The following is a 22,128-nucleotide window of genomic DNA, read 5'->3' as shown; positions in this document are numbered from 1 at the left end:
ACTCGACGCGATCTAGACTAGAACTGGTCCTTGTCATTTTGGTAATTTTTAGATGCACTCATAAACCATTCCCTGTCAGCCAACCATTTTTTCCTCCCCACTGTAACTCTAGTTGTTTGAAGGTCAACGACCTCTTTTTCAACTCGTCTGCAAGCATTCAATGATGTTCTTGTCCATGCCACACTTTCCCCTTGCCTGTGATAATTTGGCTTCAAAACTCCCATTCCTGGGGAAATTACATGCTGGGAAAAATTGGTTTGCAACATTGACCCAGACTGTTGAGGAAGTTCAGAGGGAATTTCCCTGCCATATGCAACCCTTTTCCTTCTCCTGTAACAGTTTGGCTCCACAATTCCCCATTCCTGGGGAAATTACATGCTGGGAAGAATTGGTTTGCAACAGTGATTGGGTGATCCTTAAGATAGCTCTCTTATGTTCACCCACCGCCCTCTGGAGTTGCCCGTGAGTTGACTCACAAATTCAAAGAAAGCGGGCAATGTTTCCAATTCCTAAGAAATCAAGGTGCCAACTCCTAAGACATCAGGTTCATCTTCTTACTGAAATGAACAATTTTATGCACATTTCTGATAAGATTTTTTTCTGTATATGCCCCTGGTGAAAGGATACATGTCAGTGGAAGGATACTGTGTTAATGGAAGGTTACTCAGGAGATATCCAAGGTCGCCCAGTATAAGTCAGTTGTGCATGAGTAATCGTGTAAGTTGTATCGTGATAATGGTTATGTACATGTTTTTGTGGGCAGTCAAGATGGAAGTGAAAATCGAGAATCCTGCATGCTAGAAAAAACTTGCCAAACATCGAGGTTTATGATGATGGAGTAATGGATGAATCAACAGTGAGACGATGGTGTAGGAAGTTTGAGGGGAGCGGACCAACATCAATGATGAAATTATTGATTGAATGATTATTATAGTATGTGCACATCAGCATATAGGCTATTCTGCCCATCACTCATAAACCTCTTAACTAAAACAAAATTTAGGACAGGCGCATAACAAGAAAATATCTCTTTTACAACCTTCCTTACTCAATTTTTAAAGCTAACTCATTCATTCATTGCTTAACAAGAACTAAAACTATACTATCTCTGAGGAATAAAAATCTCCAGGTTAAACGCTGAGGCTGTAAAGGGGAACTCAACACACAGAAGGACAAAAACAGGACAACACAACCCCACAAAAGATTATCCTGGCCATGGGTCAAGGCACCAGAGCCTCATTAGCCTGTAAGAAGCAGTTACAGATGTGCACTATGTGGAAGTGAGGTTGACTTTTAGATGCATTATCAGAAGGTCATCTCTTGATGATGATGATGAAGTAGTCTTGGTTGGCCATCTGTCAATACGGATGAATGTGGATGAAGTTATGTAACAAGATTGGCCATCTAGATCTATAATGCATGGCATCATTACCAGTCATCTTAACTACCAAAAGGTGTGTGCCACGCCTACTTACCAAGGGGTGCTGCAGTGAAATTTTTGACACGATACGCAAATGAAGATGATTACTTTCTGCACCACATCCTGACAGATAACAAAACCTTGGTTGCTTACTCTATGCCCGAGAGCAAATGACAATCCATGGCATGGAATTATCCGAATTCCTGCACCAAACTAAAAAAGGGGGGAAGCAGACTATGTCTGTCCACAAGACAATTGCTTCAGTGTTCTGGGACAGACAGGGTCCACTCCTTATTGCCCCTAGTCAAACCATCAAAGCAAATGCATATTGTGAGACACTATCGAGAAGATCCATTCAAAACTGCAGGAGAGGTCTCTTGCCTGACGGTGTGACCATCCTCCATGAAAACGTCCTGCTGCATGTCACCACACAACAGTTGCTTCAGAAGTTTCTGTGGTTGGTTTGGGAGCACCTGCCCTACATCCCTGTGGCCCCTAGCCATTATCATCTTTATACAAAATTAATGGATTTTTGGGGAGGAAAGTGACAACGAAGAGCGCCAGGTAATGTTAACGGACTGGTGACAGAACTGTATGACAAGAGTATAAAAAATTGGTTCCTGATACGTTCTCAATGCCATGGGTGCCTATAGTGTAGCTCAAGGTATGTACATTTACATTAAAAAGGTTTAGTTCAACTAACTTCTTTTATTCTTTGCTTATTACCAAATGGGTACTGCTTTCTCTTCACCTTGGTTCTTGATCATAGCATATAGAGACATATGCATGCACAAAAAATAAAATAGGCAGAAATGACTAAATGAATGAAATAATCAGATTCGTAAACTCACTGTAGAAGGAAAATCAATAAGTTTACAATATCAATATTCTTAGAGCAGGGGTGTCCATCCCACAAGGCCAATGGCACATCCTCCCAGATCATATCACAATTTTCATAAAGTATTTAATTACATTAGCATGTGGTACTCTCCTATTTTCTTTTTCTTTTAATGAACACTTTATTTAATCTGTCCCCACCCTAATTTTATCGTTTTCTTCATGGACTAAATATGGTGTACCCAGTAGCAAAAGTGACTTGGAATCAGCTAAAGTAAATTAATTATTAAGGAAATATATTCTGACTCCTCATCCCACTTCATCATCTGTGCATATATTGCATCATAATGCCAAGGTATACACCTTTTTAATAAATATTTTTGAAAAATATATCCATGTTGAATTTTATTGAGGAAAAAATTGCTCCTCCAAATGTTGATGGCACTATTCACGCCATTATTCCTCCCTGTGGACACCCCTGCCTTAGAGTATCGTAATTGATAACTGAACTGATAACTTCCAAAAATAAACTACACCAAGCAATATCATATCAAGCTTCAGTTCCTATAGTATTTTTATTTAAACAATAATACTTACACCCAGCATTCTACGTAAATAGTAATGTTTAGGTTCCTTTTTATACATGTGATATGTTGACCAGAAAATTGCATTATTCACTCCAATCCATGCTACCTGAAAAATAAAAAGATTGTATCTTTAAGCAGTGTCATGACAATGAGGATTGGTGAGGAACGTTTGGAATAGTCAGCACTTGAAAGTGGAAATTGCTAGTGGCATCATTATTGCTAGTGGCAAGCATGAATGTGATGCGTGGCTGTAAGTATGCAGGATAAAAATGCTGTTTCTTGAGGGTTTGTAAAGTTGGAATGAGTCCCCAATGAACAAAACGTTATCAAGAAAAAATATTCACATTGCCATGAAAGTTTGTCAGCGGTTCACAGCGACACCCTGGGTACGTGTATAAACACAGTCAAAAAAGTTTTGCATCACCCGAGAAGTGATTAAAATAGCATCCGCAACATGCCAAAGCGGACAAGAACCGATGAAGCAGAGCTCATTGTGCGAAGTAACGTGGTCAACGTGCAATACCGATCACCACAGACGACTACCGGAGTCGGCAAGTGCATACGTGTGTTCGAGCGTAGCACTACGGTAGTCGGCGAAGGTTAGTTAGGTGTTCCTTGTGTCCAGTTAGCAAGGCGAGCGAGTGCAGCTGTGTGTAAGGCATGCCTAGGCGTACAATAGTGCAGTTTGATCTTTCCAGGATCATCACGCTACTGCAGACTGGCATGTTACAATGGGCTGTAGCTAGGGGCTGTTGGAGTGGCGCAAAGCGATGTCTGTAGGACCTGGAGGCGGTATACAGACACAGGAACAGTAGCAGATCGTCAACGGACAGGTCGTCCACGGGTCACAACACCAGCACAAGATCGCTATGTACGACTCTCAGCTCAGCGACAGAATACCATGACGGCAAGGAACATCACTCATGCCCTCCAGGCAGCCTCTGCTGTGCGTGTGTCAAACCAAACTGTCTGTAACACACTCTGAGGAAGTGGTTTACGTTCCAGAAGACCTCTCCGGCTCCAGTACCTATTGCCACAACATCGGCGCGACCGTGTGCATTGGGCCCGTGCACAACGAAATTGGGGACCCGATCAATGGGCTCATGTGCTCTTCACCGATGAATGTAGGCTCTGTCTAAGGCCAGATTCACGAAGAGGATGGGTGTGGCGAGGCCCTGGACTGCAAGAGGGGCTTCGTGGTGTCCAGGGGGTCCATCCATACAAAGGAGGAGGAATCATGGTGTAGGCAGGGATCATGCTCGGACGTCGAACGGCCCTAATTCCAAATAGAGGGACACAAACAGCTGTTTGTTATGTCAGGGACATTCTCCGGACGACTGTAGAACCATTTCATCAGGAAATTGGTTACGAATTTGTCTTGGTGGATGACAATGTCCGTCCACACCGCACACAGATGGTGCACGATTATCTGCAGGTGGCGAATATCCGTCGCATGCTCTGGTCAACGAAAAGTCCCGACATGAATTGAATCGAACATGCATGGGCAATGCTAAGAAATGCCATCCTGTGGCTCCCACCAATCTTCGTGAAGTTCTTCTTGTGGCACAGGACGAATGGGATTGCTTACCGCAAGATCACCTTGATCGTCTCAGCCTCAGTATGCCACAGCGTGTTCAAGACCTTCTTTCAGCCAGAGGAGGACACACCAGGTGGTAGGCAATGTTTCTGAAGGATCCGCTATGACGAACATTCTTCTTGTGACAGTTTTGCTTTTTTGCCTCCATCATGAATTGTGCCATTTTAGTTTTAAAAACATTTTTGAGAAAATTGTACGTTTTTTTGTTCCCTTTTTATTCAACATGTCTTGTTCTTCATCTTTTCTTTTGTATTCCCACTGTCATTGTCAATAAACTTTGTGCTTCATATATATTTTGTCATTTTCCATTCTGATGCAAAACTTTTTTGACTGTGTTTATATCCACATATGAATCTAAAATTTACATATGTGTGTGATACGTAAAATCTGCACTCTATCTCTAGCGGGATATTTATACAAATTACATGTACTCGTATAGTCCTCCGAGCCAAAAATTAGCAATCAGAGAGGGAATGCAGAAACCAGAGGGGGATTCCCCCATCAGCCCCCCCCCCACCAGCCATCCCTGGGGAGATGGTATTACCCCAGCTAGGAGATTTTATGCAAAGCATCCCCTCAGCTACCCCCAAGGTTCAAACACCATCCCCCATCGGACAATTTTAACTTAAAGTGCTACTCTTTACACATTGGTATTCTGAGAGGATGAACATTTCATATAGTAAGTATGGTAGGATCGAAGAAAATTCATTTAGAGAACACAAATACAATGAAGAGAAAACAATCTAGATTATCTCTCATATGTAATTTATCTTGCTCCTTTTGTGTAACAAAGTCGTCAATCACATCACTGAAATTGAATTCTTATGTCACTAAACTATGGCGAGAGAGTATGATTTTGGAAAAATTTCCAGTGGGGGAGGGAAATTTCAGTCCACTGTTCATGCATCAAGATATTCATACAAATTACATATGTAATCCCCCGCACACTCTAATGGTTCAAACGATTATGCCTTGAAACTTGTTGACACACTGGCATAATCGTCAAATCCGGCAAAATTTGCAAACGTCCCTTCTCTGGGTTTTGAGGAGGTAAAAAAAAAAGGGAACATGCCGACGGAACAAGTGTCCCTGCCACGGTCCAATCTCTTGTCATCTTTTCTCAGTTAAGCCAAGAAGTCAGCAGCGGCACACCTTCAAATTTGGTATATCTTGGCCTCCACACAAAGAATCATGAAGGTGCTGTACCCTTTCGAACAGGTAGGAAATTGGTACAAGGTTGGGGTCATAAACAATAAATTCAAGTGTGCTACGGACATTTCCATTCACAAAATCTTTTAGCAGGAGGCGTGCTGTCCCCGGTTGAAACCTCCATTTTCCTTTTAAGAGTTGTGTAACTAAAGTACGTGCCTTTTCTTTTCTTTCTTCTGTTCTATTCTGATGTGGTGCGGTTTATGTAGGGACGGCGTCATTGGACCTTATTTCTTTCGAGATGATGAGAGAACCGTTACCGTCAATGGCAACCTCTACAGATCCATGTTACGCGAATTTCTGTGGCCAGAACTTGACACCATAGATATTGAAAACATGTGGTTCCAGCAGGATGGCGCTACGTGCCACACAGCTAATGCTACGCTCGATTTGCTGAGGGAGAAGTTTGGCGACCGGATTATCTCAAGACGTGGATGTGTGAATTGGCCGCCACAGTCGTGTGATTTAACACCCATGGATTTTTTTCTTTGGGGCTACATCAAAACCCAGGTCTATGCTGACAAGCCATGAACTTTGGAACATTGGAGGCGAACATTCGTCAGGCTATCGCAGACATAACGCCACTAATGTTGGCCAGAGTGATTAACAATTGGAGCTTCGTGTGCGTCAATGTGTTCAAAGCCGTGGTGGACATTTGAATGATATTTTGTTCAGAACATAACTGCAATGTCTAAGCTTCAAAATAAAGCACAATTTACTTTGATGCGTTGAGTGATTTTTTTTTTTTTTCAAATTTTAAAAAGTATCACTCTTAATGAAAGACCCTTTACTATACTTTTCTCTCTATTAAAACAGCGTGTTTCGTGGATTCATGTGCATGTAATAGTTATTATTAGATTTTTATTTTTTTATTATGAGAACTGACTAACTCTCTAGCCTAGTTAAACCCGAAGGTTTATGGCTGCAGCAACACAAGCTTTCCATCTGTCCCTATCCTGGGCAAGATCAATCCAATCTTTTCCATCCTTGCATATTTCCTTTAGGTACATCTCAACGTTATCCCTCCATCTTCGTCTTGGCCTTGCTACAGGTCTCTTACCATCAGGTTTCCCACCAAGAATCCTGGAAACCCTTCTTTCCTCTCCCATTCGTGCCATTATGATGAACGATTATGATACTGATGTAATATCACTTATTTCAGATTTGGCCTTTACAGTCAAAATATTAAGTTTTAGAGTGTCTATAAAAGTCGATGACATTTTTCAAAGCGCGCACGCACACACACACACACACACACACACCGTAGTAGCACCCTTTAGTTTTTTAGTATTATTGTTTTCATTCAGTACCACTTAATATTTTTATGACGAGCCGCCACTGGTTTCAGCCACTAGTTGCATCTCTCTCGCTTTGTACCGTGGATATTTTTTCTTAGTAATTTAAATGAAGCAAAAAAAACATATAATTATTTCATTAGGTGAACGGAGCAGATGAAAGTATTTAAAAAAATCGAACTAATTCTTTATCAATGAAAAATGACACTGAAAGCTACAAATTGGAAGTAAGTGTGTATATGTGCGCAACCAGGAGGGAGCGAAGAAAGGGCCAAAAGGACACTTGCCCTGGACGTACCGAGGGGAGCAAGGGGGAGTAGAAAAAAGGATAATTGTTATAGTCATTCGAAAATTAATCGAAAATTCTAGCAGACGAGCTGTTCGATATACGAGGGAAGTTCCGAAAGTAAGTTTCGTCATTTTTTTTCACAGGGAAGCTTTATTACAAACAGAAGAATACAATGTCATAACAAAATACAATCTTTTGGCTATTTTTCCACATAGTCGCCACCGACATTGATACATTTGTTGTACCGTGAAATCAACTTCAAGAAACCCTCCTGGTAAAAATCGGTGCCCAGCGATTTAAGGAAGTTCTTCACAGCCTGTTGCACCTCTTCGTTGCTTCCGAAGTGACGTCCCGATAATGCTGACTTCAACGCAGGAAAAAGGTGAAAGTCTGATGGGGCAAGATCGGGACTATAGGCCGGGTGATTCAATCTCTCCCATCCCAGACAACAAATGTGTTCTGCAGTGACCCTTGCTTCCTTCACTGAACAGTGAACACTAGCTCCCAACCATCTGCCGGGACATGACGTCGTCTCCATACATGCCCTGTAGGCGTCCATGAATATCTGAAACACTAGTCCCACGTGCCCATTCATAGCGCACGACAGCACACACTTCCATTTGTGACCACGTTACCAGCACACTTCTTTCTCCCATACTGGTTTGCACTCGAATGAACTAGGGCACGTCAGTCTGCTGCTTAACTCTATTCTTCGGCACTCGGCGCATGCGCCATCGCTCCTCTCCTCTCGCTCCCCCCGTCGTGAATTCAGGAAAGATTGACTTTTGTTATGGCAATGTGTTTTCTCACTTTGTAATACAGCTTCCCTGCGAAAAAATGACGAAACTTACTTTCGGAATGTCCCTCGTAGATACTTTAAAATACCAGAGGTTAACTGCAATCTTCTTGTAAGCAAAGTAAAGTTTTCTTTATTGGAAGAAGTATCACACCTACGAGGGCAGGTTGAAAAATTCGCGGCCTACGTGGGTTCGAGCAAACCAGTACACTAACTAGCACCATCAATTAAATCCTCATAATTAGAGACCGGATTTTAAAGAGAAGTCCTCTTTTATTTTTCAACACGGATCAAAGAATAAATAGTAACCATTAGTAGAGGAAACAAAGGGGAAAAAAAGGGCCTAATCCGAAATTAAGTGCAACACAAATGTTTTTTTGTGCCAGATTGTGTGGAATGGTATAGTGAATAATATATTAAAAATCCGCCATCCAAATGTTTGGGGGAAAATCCGCCATCTTGGAAAATGGCGGCAAAAATTCAACTTAAAAATTAAGAAATATTAACATCTCGAAAACTGTGCATTCTACACAAAATGTGAAGATAACCACAATGAAAGAACAGAAAATTTGCTAAATTATGTTTTTTGTTTGATAGAGCTACCATCAATCTTAATTGAATTAGAAAGATTCAAATATTTTCCTTAATTTTCAGAATTAGCCTAAAAGTTAGTTTCTGACACAAAAAACAACAAATATGTAAGAAACTATGTAATTTACGTCCTAAAGTCACTGAACCAAATTCATAGCTTATGTTCCTCTAGAGATTGTATTTTGTTTCGTGCCTTTAGAGTCAGGGGTTGAGGAGGTATGTAGTTTAATGCAGTGTCATGGGTTTCCCTAAATTTACGTGTTCCATTTCCTATGATATTGGTTAATTGATTGATTGATTTGATTTTTTATTTCACTTTTGTACCACTTTTGGCTAATTTGCGAAGATGGAAATGAGTGATGATATGATGAAATTGATGAATGGAGACTCACAAACATCCATGCCGAGGCCGGGATTCGAATCAGAGACCCTGGCGTCCTAGCGCGATTATGATATTGGTGAGAACGCAATACATTGTTTTATGCGGTGTTTCGTTCGCGTGGTGTTTCTTACTTACATGTGTATGCACACAGTGGCGGCAATTAGCTTAGGTGTCTTAACTGTGCCGGGGTGAGGGAGGATAGTTTACTTTCTACTGACTGCAATTAGAGAGAAGCGTATTGAAAATGGAATTCGGGTAGATGATTTTGGGTAAAATCCACTGGTAGACAAGGCTTAGCATTAACAGACCATAGTACGGGGACAAAAAGTGTGTATAGATGGGGGGACTGCTCCCCATGCCCCCCATCCCTAATCGCCGCCACTGTCAATACATTGAACTAATATGATATGGTAAAATACGGTTCTAAACCGATCACTTTGCCTTAGAGTCCATTGCAGAATTTTTCATATATATAGAGGACAAGGTCTAAATATGGGCGAAGGTTTAAATATGGATTTTGGAGTTATCAGCGCTCCCGGGTGCTGCAGCCTGGCAGAGGCTATTAGAACTGGTTATCTGTCAAGGACAAAGATTGCGGCGCCAATTCGCAAGAGAGAGTGGTGGTTAGTTTCGGCCTTCGACGCTGTTAAAAATCTGTTGAAAAATCTATCTACATTTGGTTCAACTCTGAAAGATAACAGGATACTGCTGCTATGTGGCTGCAATACATTAGGATGCTCGATATTCGCCGAACTTTTCTTTTTCTGGCTCCAAATTGAGGATGTCAGGGCAGATTCCAGACATTAGTAAATTTGAACAGTGCCTTCATCAAGTATCTCTTCCTGAAGGGGATCTCGCCGAAGGAGATCCACAACAACCTGGTCATGACATTGGCGGACAAGACACAATCATCCACCACTGTGACAAAATGGGCAGAGAATTTCAAATGTGGGCAATTTGGGCTGGAGAATGACCAAAGACCAGGGCACAGTCTTCTTGGATTCTGAGAGCGTCCTGCTGGCCGATTACCTCCAATGTGACGAAATCATCAATGTCACATGTTATCTCTCTCTGCTGGACAAACTGAAGGCGGCACTCAAGGAAAAGCGACTCAGAAAGCTAACGAAAGGGGTCATCTTTCTGCAGGACAGTGCCCCGTCCATGAGGCACGTCAAACAATGGACAAACTGGAGCAGCTGTGTTTCCAGATACAGGAGCATCCCCTATATTACCCAGACTTGGCACCATGTCATTATTATCTCTTTCCCAAATTAAAAACTGTTCTGAAGGGTACACATTTTGATGGCAGAATGCACAGAGGCTTGGTTTGCAGAGCAATCTTCGAACTTCTATTTGCAAGGTTGCAAGCATTTCAGCATGGATGTGAAAGTGCATTGTGTTAGGAGAAGAATATGTTGAATAAAACCACCAAGCACTGGTGGGCATATCCATGTCTTCTAGGAGAGGCCACGAATATATCAACCTGCCCTCGTACATGCTTACCAGTCATCCAGCCCATGATCTGGTGCCTCTGATGATACACAGCCACAAAACTAACTCGTACGCCAGATATGTGTTGTCTGTTTTTTTATATCCTTTTATGGGGGGACACCAATCTTTTAAAGCTTTTCCATATGAGGCAATTGAGGCAATGAAAAAAAATAATACCAGTCCTGTTCTTTGTCAACGTCCAGCCTCCATGTCGCCTTATGACAAATGACTGTGCTCTTGAGTTTGAGTTCGTCGCAATCATGTGAGAAACCCTTAAAGCACGAAGCACTGTTTACAGTGGGATATTTGAAAGGTCGAATGATTGAACGCCGACCCATTTGTCGGTGTGTGGGTTGAATCCCTACACCCAGAGAGGAAGTTGCTTATGTTGATTTGGACATCTGTGACCTTCAACTCTGTGTACTGGGTGTGTGAGAATATGATAACCGATTTGAATTGTGGCTATATGAGAATGGCAATATGATGTACAAAAAACAGTTTGTTGCTGTGTTGTTTATAGCGTAACAATTCCAAGAGTTGTCTTTAGACTAAAAAGATAAAACCCTTGTTCTGTTAGCGTCAGCAACACAGGAACGTTCTTCATTGAGGGGGTTCGAAATTTCATCGCTCTTTATACAGGGTTACCTCAAACTCGACGTATTCCTTTGAAGGCATACAGCGAATTCGCAACAAATTTAACCCTAAAGTGCCTTATACCAAGAGGGTCCATTTTCGAGATATTCCACTTTTATTGATTTGGTTTTCCAGGTCAAAATTAAAATAAGAAAAAAATGGTGATTGAATTCTAGTTGCTTTACTTTATATGTCATGCCAACACGTTGACAATGTTTTATGAACAGTAAAACAATCAAATGCGCCGAACATTTTCAAAGAGCAGGTCAAAACTTACTCGATCTTTAAGATTTTCAATGAAGTTGCTTACCAAAAAACAGAAAATATCTGAAAATATCAATAAGACACTAAGCGTACAAACTACTAGAAAAACTTCCTTGTTTTATCAGCTGTCCGAAGACGTATTACAATGTTCACAAAAAATAATAAATTCTGGAAAGAAGTTCAATAACAACGGGACAGGTAGAGCGCGACTATGAAGTGGAAATTGAAAGAACAATTAAATGAAAGAACGTTGTTCACAAGTCTTTCTCAAAATGTTCTCCTCTATGTCGAATACACGTCCGAACCCGCTTCCTAACTTCTGTTTTAATTACTCTTGAAGTGAAAGAGCGTCGCATTTCTTCAGCCGCATCGACGATTATTGGTTTGATATTTCCACGGAAAGCACTGGTGTTGAGTAAACTAAGAACTTCATGTGTCCCCCCCCCCCACACACACACACACATCAAAATCGACAAGAAACAAGTCGGGACACCTTGCAGGCCACGGGATTAGCCCTACCCTACCGATCCAACTCCTTGGGAAAGTTTGCTGTACTATCATGCCTTCAAACGAATACGTCGAGTTTGAAATAACCCTCTATATAAACAGGGTGGATAAAAATTATGATTTTTTTTTTTAAATATTTTTGATGATTTTTAAAACTTAAATCGATTTTTTTGAGTTTTTTAAAAAACACACTTAAAATTGTTTCTGTTTTTTGGCACCATGCATATAGATATGTGTTTTTTATAGGAAGCCTTTTTCTGGTAATTGGCCCTGTAAAATATTTGAACAGTTTGATTAAAAGAAATAAAATATTGTATGTAAATATACAAATGTATGTTGAGTATGTTAATGAAACTATAATAATTTCAGTAACTTTTCTTCCAGTGAAAATAAAACATTCTGGATGTACTCTATAATTGTAATTTAACACATTTTTTACAGTTTTTGTAGATGAATTTTGGCAATTTTGTAATGATAGATTGTAAAATATCAGTTGCCACATTTATTTACAGTTTAATGATAATAACACTATTGATGGTTTTACATGATTAGTTGGTTGGTTGATTTGGTGTTTTGAGTCCACTTTATGCACAGTAAGGCTAATCGGGACTGGACCTTCACTTTTAAGTGGGATCCGCACCACTATGTGCCTCCACCGGGTATCGAACCCGGGACCCCTTGATTACAAGGCGACGACGCTACCACTACGCCATCGAGGATACACGATTAGTATTTAGCATATTATTCTGCACAAAATATTTGCTATTTTCGCCTATAAAAATAATTGAATTTAAATCAAGAGAAATTTAAGTGTGTGTACAGTTTATATATTACATTTCATTTCGTATGAGCTTCACCTCATTAGTACATATATTTTTCCCTTACTTTTCCTTCCTTAGAGCCTAATAAACACTATTAAATGATTACAAGATTAATGTACTTTCACTAAAAGTGATTCTGATATCTACAAAATCCTTATGTACATTATTCTATAAATTAATTATTTAAAGTGATTTAAATCAATCCACCTTGTATATAAACTATATGACCTATAGATCTATATATAGCTATATATAAACTTTATTTTCAAAATAAATATATAATTAAAAAAAGGAAGTCACGTGTGCTGTTCTCAGATTAAATGGCTCAGGCCCCCACACATACATACATGCATCGGTATTATTTATCTCTCTTTCTCTCTATGTATGTATGTAAATTTGGGGGGGGGTCATTTCATCTGGGAATATCGAACATGACTTCCGTTTTTTTTCTAATTTATAGAAGTTTATGGTTATTTTTTATAGGTTTAAAAAAACGGATCATTTCGGAAGAGATAAGCTTCGTTCGTTCTTGGCTCATTTGAAATTTAATGAAATGGAAAACCAAAAGTAATTAATATAAAAGCTGCACATATGTATTCATTTTGATATCTAAAGAAAACATCCCTACTCCATTTCAACTATCCCAGTCCATGATCTACCCCCGAAATATGTGAAGCACGGCGGCAGAGAAAGGAGGGACGGGGGATCGAGTGGGCAGAGCGAAGCAGAGCTGCTGCAAAGGCTGGTAACTGCAGTCGCTTCACCCCCTCCATGCAATTCTGTTCCCTCTCGCGTGTTCATTGGTAGAGCCGTCTCTCGTACTTCCGCAGAGACTTGTTATCTTTCGCTTGCTCCAGATATAAAGTTGAAGACCTGATTCGAACGCCATTTTACTTCAAAGAAAGTTCCGGAGAGACTAGTTTCGCTCTGACAACCATATGTCAAGTCCACGTGGAGCGCAGTATATCCTTCCCTCAAACCTTTCCCACAAATAGCGTCCGTTTTAGAAACTGACAGTACTTGTCAAGTCCACGTGCAGTAAATGGGATGTTGCCAATTCAGTTTGTTTCTAGATGATTTTATAACGTGAAGTTGCGGTTATCTTTGCTAGGCTGTGTTATTGTCTTGTGCTACACACACACACACACACACACAATATGTGGAGATCTTGGGAGTGTGACGTCACAGTGAATGAATGAATGTCTAAACACTGCAGGTAAAAGCGACAATAGTGCTTCTCAGAAAAAAGCAGGAAACAGGTTCTGGCTCGAAACCAGATATGCATCCGGTTGGCTTTCCCTCGAGCTATGTCAAACATACCGAACTAGCGTTCGATTCAGGACTTCAACTTTACTTGAGAAAGAGTATAATAAACAATTTCTGCTTGATAGTAGAGGTTGAACGCGATAAGGACGGTCGCTATTTAATATTCGCAATTCATTTGCACGTACTTATAACTAATTTGCACGGGTTTTAATTAATTTGCATGTACTTAGAATTCATTTGCTCGTATTTAGAATACTTTACATTTATGTATTTGCATGTTTATAACTTTTATGAATATATATTTATTTATTTTATGAAAAATATGTATATAAAAGGTAATTAGAGGTACTAAACGCTATTCATATGGTTTTATATCCATTACTACAAAGTATGTAATGTATAAAATGTTAATATTAATGTTTATAATATTGAAAATAAGTTTTTATGGTTTATGAACCGCTATGAACGGTGGTAATGGGTGTAGGTACAGGTCCAATTACGATTGGGGACGGTCCCGGTACTCGAACCCGCGATATGTAACGGTAATAAATGGTTTTAGTGTACAATGTATATAATAATGTATGTTATTATGTTATGAAAGACGATGGTACGAGATGCCAGACAGGAGACTGTGAACTCCGCGCAGGTAGAGGAGAAAGGAATTTGGGGGAAGAGCGGTCAAGGTCAAATGACGTCAGAACGTCAGAACAAAGGAAGAACCTGATTCACCAATCAGAGAACGCGTCGGTAGATTTTCAGAACCGGTTTTTTCAAGGTTAACCAGTACGCAAGAACAGGGGAAAGCTATGCAATACTGTAGGGCAGGGGAGGGATTCAACCAGACAACAAAGGATGTCTGGAAATGCGCAGCAAGGGTCAAATCTCTGAAGCTATGCGTCGCTTGTAGAACCGGTTTCCGCCGCCAATTAATATTCCGCTCAGGGTTGCCTTCAAGGCACAGGACGCTTTAGCGGAGGGTTTTTTTTATCTGTACTATGAAGAAGGGAGAGCTATTAGGGACGGGGCCTACAGTTTTCACCATTTGCTTTTATCACGGGGTAACGAACCTAGGACCCTTTCATTATTGATTTAGGTAGTAAATGTATGTTACTGTGTGCTATTTAACTTAATTTTGAGTTTATTTTTTACCAAACTTTGACTTTATGTCAAACATTTTCACAGCTTATCCTTATTTTTACCAAAATAACACTATTTGTACTATTCAGGCAACACTTTTATTAAATTTTGGACTCACAAAGACATTTTTTTTCAACGTTTAACTTATTATTTTACAACTTTATATTAATTTTTTACCAAAATAACACTATTTGTACTAATCACCAACATTTTTTATTAAATTTTGGACTCACAAAGACATTTTTTCAACTTTTAACTTATTATTTTACAACTTTAAGTTAATTTTTTACCAAAATAACACTATTTGTACTATTCAAGCAACATTTTTTATTAAATTTTGGACTCACAAAGACATTTTTTTCTACGTTTAACTTATTATTTTACAACTTTATATTAATTTTTTACCAAAATAACACTATTTGTACTATTCAGGCAACATTTTTTATTAAATTTTGGAATCACAAAGACATTTTTTCAACTTTTAACTTATTATTTTACAACTTTAAGTTAATTTTTTACCAAAATGTAACAAGCAACATTTTTTATTAAATTTTGGACTCACAAAGACATTTTTTTCTACGTTTAACTCATTATTTTACAATTTTATATTAATTTTTTACCAAAATAACACTATTTGTACTAATCAGGCAACATTTTTTATTAAATTTTGGACTCACAGACATTTTTTCAACTTTTAATTTATTATTTTACAACTTTATGTTAATTTTTACCAAAATAACACTATTTGTACTATTCAGGCAACATTTTTTTATTAAATTTTGTATTTACAAAGAGATTTTTTCAACTTTTAATTTATTATTTACAAGTTTATGCCTATTTTTTTACTCAAATAACACAATTCTATCTGTTCAGGAAAGAATTTTAGTTACATTTTCGACACACAAAGTGTGTGTTCTCAACTTCTATCTGTTTATTTCACAAGTTTAGGCTTATTATTACCAAAATAACACAATTTCATCTATTCAGGATATTTTGTATTTACAAAGATATTTTTTCAACTGTTAACTTATTATTTTACAATTTTATGTTAATTTTTTACCAAAATAACACTATTTGTACTATTCAGGCAACATTTTTTATTAAATTTTGGACTCGCAAAGACATTTTTTATTAAATTTTGGACTGGCAAAGACATTTTTCAACTTTTAACTTATTATTTTACAATTTTATGTTAATTTTTTTACCAAAATAACACTATTTGTACTATTCAGGCAACATATTTTATTAAATTTTGGACTCACAAAGACATTTTTTACAACTTTTTAACTTATTACTTACAATTTTATACCTATTTTTAACCTAAATAACACTATTTATACTATTAAGGAAAGACTTTTAGTTATATTTTCGACACACAAAGTGTGTGTTCTCAACTTCTATCTGTTTATTTCACAAGTTTAGGCTTATTATTACTCAAATAACACAATTCAATCTGTTCAGGAAAGACTTTTAGTTACATTTTCGACACACTAAGTGTGTGTTCTCAACTTCTATCTGTTTATTAGGCTTATTATTACTCAAATAACATTATTTATACTATTCAGGCAACAATTTTTATTAAATTTTGGACTCAGAAAGATATTTTTACAACTTTTTAACTTATTATTTTACAAGTTTATACCTATTTTTAACCTAAATAACACTATTTACACTATTCAGGAAAGACTTTTAGTTACATTTTCGGCACACAAAGTGTGTGTTCTCAACTTTTATTTGTTTATTTCACAAGTTTAGCCTAATATTTACTCAAATAGCACGATTTGATCGTGTCTTTTATTACATTTTGGACATACACACACACACACACACACAGAGAGAGAGAGAGAGAGAGAGAGAGAGAGAGAGAGATTTTTCCAAGTTTACAGGATTATTCTCCACGTTTACTCAAATAACACAATTTAGATGTGTTTTGAATTAAATTTTGTACACATGAAGTGTGTTTCGTCAAGTTTTACCCTTTTATTTTACAAGTTTAGGCTTAATATTACTCAAATAACACAATTTAATCCAGTCAGGAAGGATTTGTTATTATATTTTGGATGCACAAAGAGATGTTTTCAACTTTTTTACTGATTTTTTGCAGGGTATGTATTAATTTGTATTTATTTTGTTTTGTATCATATATACACTTACAAATTTTTAACTTAGAGTTTAGTATTTATTTAAATCTTTTCAAAAACACTAAAGAAAAAGTACTTTTAGCTAAAATGTAAGCCACAGAATATATTATTATTATTATTATTATTATTATTATTATTATTATTATTATTATTATTATTATTATTATTAGGGTTTACTGATTTCCACTATGCTATTTTTGGTTCTGTATTTCTATATGTATTTATTTAGGTCAGGTTACGCCTGCTACGTAGGAAAGTTTGTTTATTTTAGAGTTTGCTGAGTATTTTGTTACTTTTATACTAGGTAAAGTTTTCTAAATATATCAGGTAGGGCTCCATCCATATACTTTTGTTTTTGCTGTTTGGAGATGATGCGATCAGCATCACTCTCCATATGCTTTTTATTTTATGTACCCAATATTATTTTGAGGCTTAGTGAATTCTAGAGCCTATTTATGCAGGAGAGAGGGCTTGAAAATTTTGATCTCAGATAACCCATAACTATTTGTCAGAGTATTTTAAAGGATATTTTATATTTATTATGTGCCACTAGAATATCAAAGCTTGCTTAATTTTTATGTCTGTAACGCTGTTATTGTATTTCTAGCTAAGGTTTACTGGATAAAGTACACGAAATGTTTATAATTTCGACTATTTACTTTTATACGAGGCCAAATTTTTTAGTGTAACGAAAATTATTGTGTGTCTATAAAGACTGAAATCCCTTTACCGATGGGTCCATAACTGGAAGCTTACCAACATTGTTCCTTTTTTTAAAAAAAAAAATATATATATAACCATTTATAAATATATTGACAATTCACAGGACAAGCCGAAGTTCACAGACGACCTACTATATGGACCATAGGTCCACTTGCTAAACTTTTCTTCTATGCTAAGAGAATAATTTAGCCTTATAACCTTTTTCAAGGTATTTTTGAAGTATTGCTGGTTTTTGGGTGCATCAACACTTGGGTTATTTCCACTTGGTTTATTATACGAGACTACAATCACTATCTGAACACTGAAATTCTCTGATTGAAACTAAAAGCTTAGGCTGTAACTAGGAACTTAGTATGTATATCGACAATTTATAGGACAACACGAACCTTACAAAGGATTATAGGTGACGTAGGACCACACGACAGAGCTTTGTTAATCTGCAAGAAGCATTTACAGCTAATATTACGAGGAAATGAGGTTGATTTTTTACTGTTTCACAAGAATGCTATTTTTTATACACCCAATATTTGCTTTTTCAAGTAACTATATGTACCAGAAGCACTTACAGGCCAACTCTAACTAGATTTTGATTTATATAAATGTAGCAAGAACTATATTTCTGAGGAAGTACGCAAAAGCAGATTACCCGATTAAAGTATCTGAAAAACAGATTTTTCTATGCAAGTATATTTTTATTGACTGGATTATTTAACAGATCAAACGGGAAGACTGCAAAATTCATTAAATGTAGTTCTATAGTATAGGTGGTTTCAGAGATATAAAAAGAACAAATATAAGATTTCGCTTTTTTTTTGCTTCTGAGGCTAATCGCGACGCTAAGGGTAAATGGCCAGGAAATGTAACGGAGGAGAAACAATCCCAAAAGTTATGGGCTGCATGTAAGTTAATACCACAGAGATATTACAGTAGGTGTAGGTTCTACCACCAGAACATTTCTATCATAATAATACTGGTTATGCTGTACTGTAAGCTAAAGATGCTGATATTTGAGAAACTTAAAAGCTTATTTGCAAACTTTTAGATAAATAATAATCTGTTAGACTGTAAACATATTTTATATCCATTCTGCAAAAGATCCGATGACAAAATTTAAAAATTGTTATCGCCCAGACAGGGACTCGAGCCCTGGACAGATAGGTTAAAAGCCTAACGCTATACCAACTAAGCTATCTGGGCACAAGGTATTCTTTTTTTGAAAAGTTAGTTATGTTAAGAAATATATTGAAACACTTGAGAACACTTTTGGTCTGGTTCGACAGAGAAGGAGACAACATTTCTAAAGTTTTACAGACTGGGTGTATTTTTCCACTACAGAGGCCTTCACTATATGTAATTCGAAACGCTAAAGTTCAGCTAGCTTCCAAAATTGAGGTAAAGATTGTATTTGGCGAGATTAACAAGTTACATTTATATCCAGTTACGGACAAATAAAGCTAAAACTCTCAGATTTACTGTACTAGCCAAGTTTTAGTAACATTTTCTTCACTTTAGTACAAATACCAAAGAAATAGGTATATTTTATTTATAATTTGACAAAATGTACTAGTATTTAATTCACAAAGTTAGGTAAAAAGCAGTATTTTTTTAAAATATTGTTACTGCCTTAAAATTTTATGTTATTTAGCCACTAACAACTGGTTTACACTGTTTGGCATCCTTGAAATAGGAAAAGAAGAAATTATTTGTTTAGTATTTTTACTAACAAACAAACAAACAAAAAAAGATCTAAAGATAAAAAAATAAAAAGCAAACAACCTAACTCAGATAATTCAAGCAGCAAGAAGAATAAACAGAAACCAACATGGCATCCAGAAAGAAAAATCAATAGTCACATCCATAGCATGAACTACGTAGCTGAAACCTTGGAGAAACATAAAACTGCAAACACAATCTATCTAGATCCTTCCAAGGCATGGGATAGAGTAAAAACATGTCTTGCATATGAACAAACTCAACAACATAGGAATAAGATAGACAGCCAATCCTATTTTCTGTACAAAATTCCAATTACTCAAGTAAGCTACATCATACGTAGTACATAAGAAGAGCATATTAGCATGATCAACAGTAAACCATCATGCAACTTATACCTGCTGAAACAGCTAAGTGAGTCTAATATATCAGAAAAATGCCTACATTACAGACTAATTTACCTCTATATTAAGAATACTAAGGCTTCATAAGAATAATGTTCAGACAAGTATAGGGTATCTTGCAAAGGATTTTTCAAGGAGAACTCCCTACATCTACAAGTCAATAACAATTATTCTAAATACTACGAACTTGGACAAAATATAGTCAAATACACAACACAAGAAGGAAAATAATTACAAGTAAAACAGCAGACACTCAATATTTCAAAACAATCAGGTAAAAATATTCTACAACAAACTGCCTCATAACATAAAACTGCTAAGTCCCCAAAACATATACAATACAATCAATAAAAACTACTTGAAAAGTGAAATCTGTCTACAGTCTCACAGAGTTGATGTAAAATAACAGCAAAACTTAGAAGCATGCACAGTCAATAGTGCTCAATTTGCATACAGTTCACATGCAAACTCTCATGAAAAGGTTCAAAACAGTCTCCCAGCTCAGTTCTCATCTATACTTGGACAACAAAAATCCTGCAACAAATTCTCAGAAATCCTACCTTTCCTACCCTTGCTTGAATAGTTAAAGTGCAATCTTCATACTAAAATATTGAAAAAAGGCATATCTATGTCCATAAAAGTTTGTACACATGTGTTTGTCTGTGTGTACTCTTAGATAAATTGATAAAAAAAAGCAATATAGTTATAAATAAAAAACTATACCTAATAATATTAATTTCAAAATAAGCTGATAGAAAAAGATATAATAACTACAGTATAAGCTTTTAATTTTTGTTAATTACAAAAAATGAAACTTAAATACAGTAAATAAACTTGGTCCCTTACATTGAAAAAGGAACATAAATTGAGACTATTTGAAAATATAATCCTTAGGAAAATATTTGGGCCTAAAACAGATGAGGAGACAGATGAGTGGAGAAGGTTACATCATTTAGAAGTACATAATTTGTATTCATGTCCAGATATTATTAGAATGATTAAATCAAGAAGACTTAGGTGTGTAGATCATGTGGTACAAATGGGAAAGGAAAGAAGAGTATACAGGATTCTTGTTGGGAAACCTGATGGTAAAAGACCAATAGAAAAACCAGAACAAAGATGGAGGAATAATGTAGAGATGGACCTAAAGGAAATTGGTAGGGATGGAAAGGGGTATATTGATCTTGCTCAGGGCAGGGACAGATGAAAGGCATGTGTTGCTGCAGCCACAAACCTTCGGGTTTAAGAAGGCTAGAGAGTTAGTTAGTTATACATTAAATAAGCATAATATTTGGATTGTAAGTAGTGAATATAGCAAATGTACAATGCATTGTGCGAAAACTATGTCAACTTTGCATTATAAGCAGAAAATTAAACCAGTTTGCCTTCGAAATATATTTTAAGAATAGCCCAAAATAGCATGCGTAATAGAAAATTAAGAAAACTTTCTGATGCATAAAAGTACTGACTAGTGCTGAATGAATTAATTACTGTAAATATTATTCTCTGATTCAAGTAATTTAACTGTAAACATTATCTTTTGTTTGTAAAATATAATTGTTAGTTGCACTGATAAGTACAAATATTAACTTTATACGGCTTCATACACTCTAAATAACATAACTTTGATATATAAATTAGTAACAATTTGTTAAAAATTAAGTTAAACTGTAGAATTGTTTTCTTAAATAAATATAAAATAGTAAAAATACTAAACAAATAATTCCTTCTTTTCCTATTTAAAGGATGCCAAACAGTGTAAACCAGTTGTTAGTGGCTAAATAACATAAAATTTGAAGGCAGTAACAATATTTTAAAAAAATACTGCTTTTTACCTAACTTTGTGAATTAAATACTAGTACATTTTGTCAAATTATAAATAAAATATACCTATTTCTTTGGTATTTGTACTAAAGTGAAGAAAATGTTACTAAAACTTGGCTAGTACAGTAAATCTGAGAGTTTTAGCTTTATTTGTCCGTAACTGGATATAAATGTAACTTGTTAATCTCGCCAAATACAATC

The 22,128-nt window shown here is 36.6% G+C and overlaps 1 protein-coding gene across 1 annotated transcript in view; it reads right to left on the bottom strand.

Annotated features, from left to right (window-relative positions):
• Window positions 1-22,128, bottom strand: part of LOC146002545 (NADPH oxidase 4-like) — a 94,271-nt gene that overhangs the window by 55,169 nt on the left and 16,974 nt on the right. The window contains exon 2 of the mRNA XM_083140470.1: window positions 2,855-2,950. Coding sequence (XP_082996596.1) covers window positions 2,855-2,950 — 96 coding nt within the window. The remainder of the gene's footprint in view (window positions 1-2,854; window positions 2,951-22,128) is intronic.

The sequence above is a fragment of the Lepisma saccharinum genome, chromosome 18 (genome assembly GCF_977018435.1).
Source record: "Lepisma saccharinum chromosome 18, izLepSacc3.1, whole genome shotgun sequence".
NCBI lineage: Eukaryota > Metazoa > Arthropoda > Insecta > Zygentoma > Lepismatidae > Lepisma > Lepisma saccharinum.
This window is presented reverse-complemented; position numbering and strand designations above follow the sequence as displayed.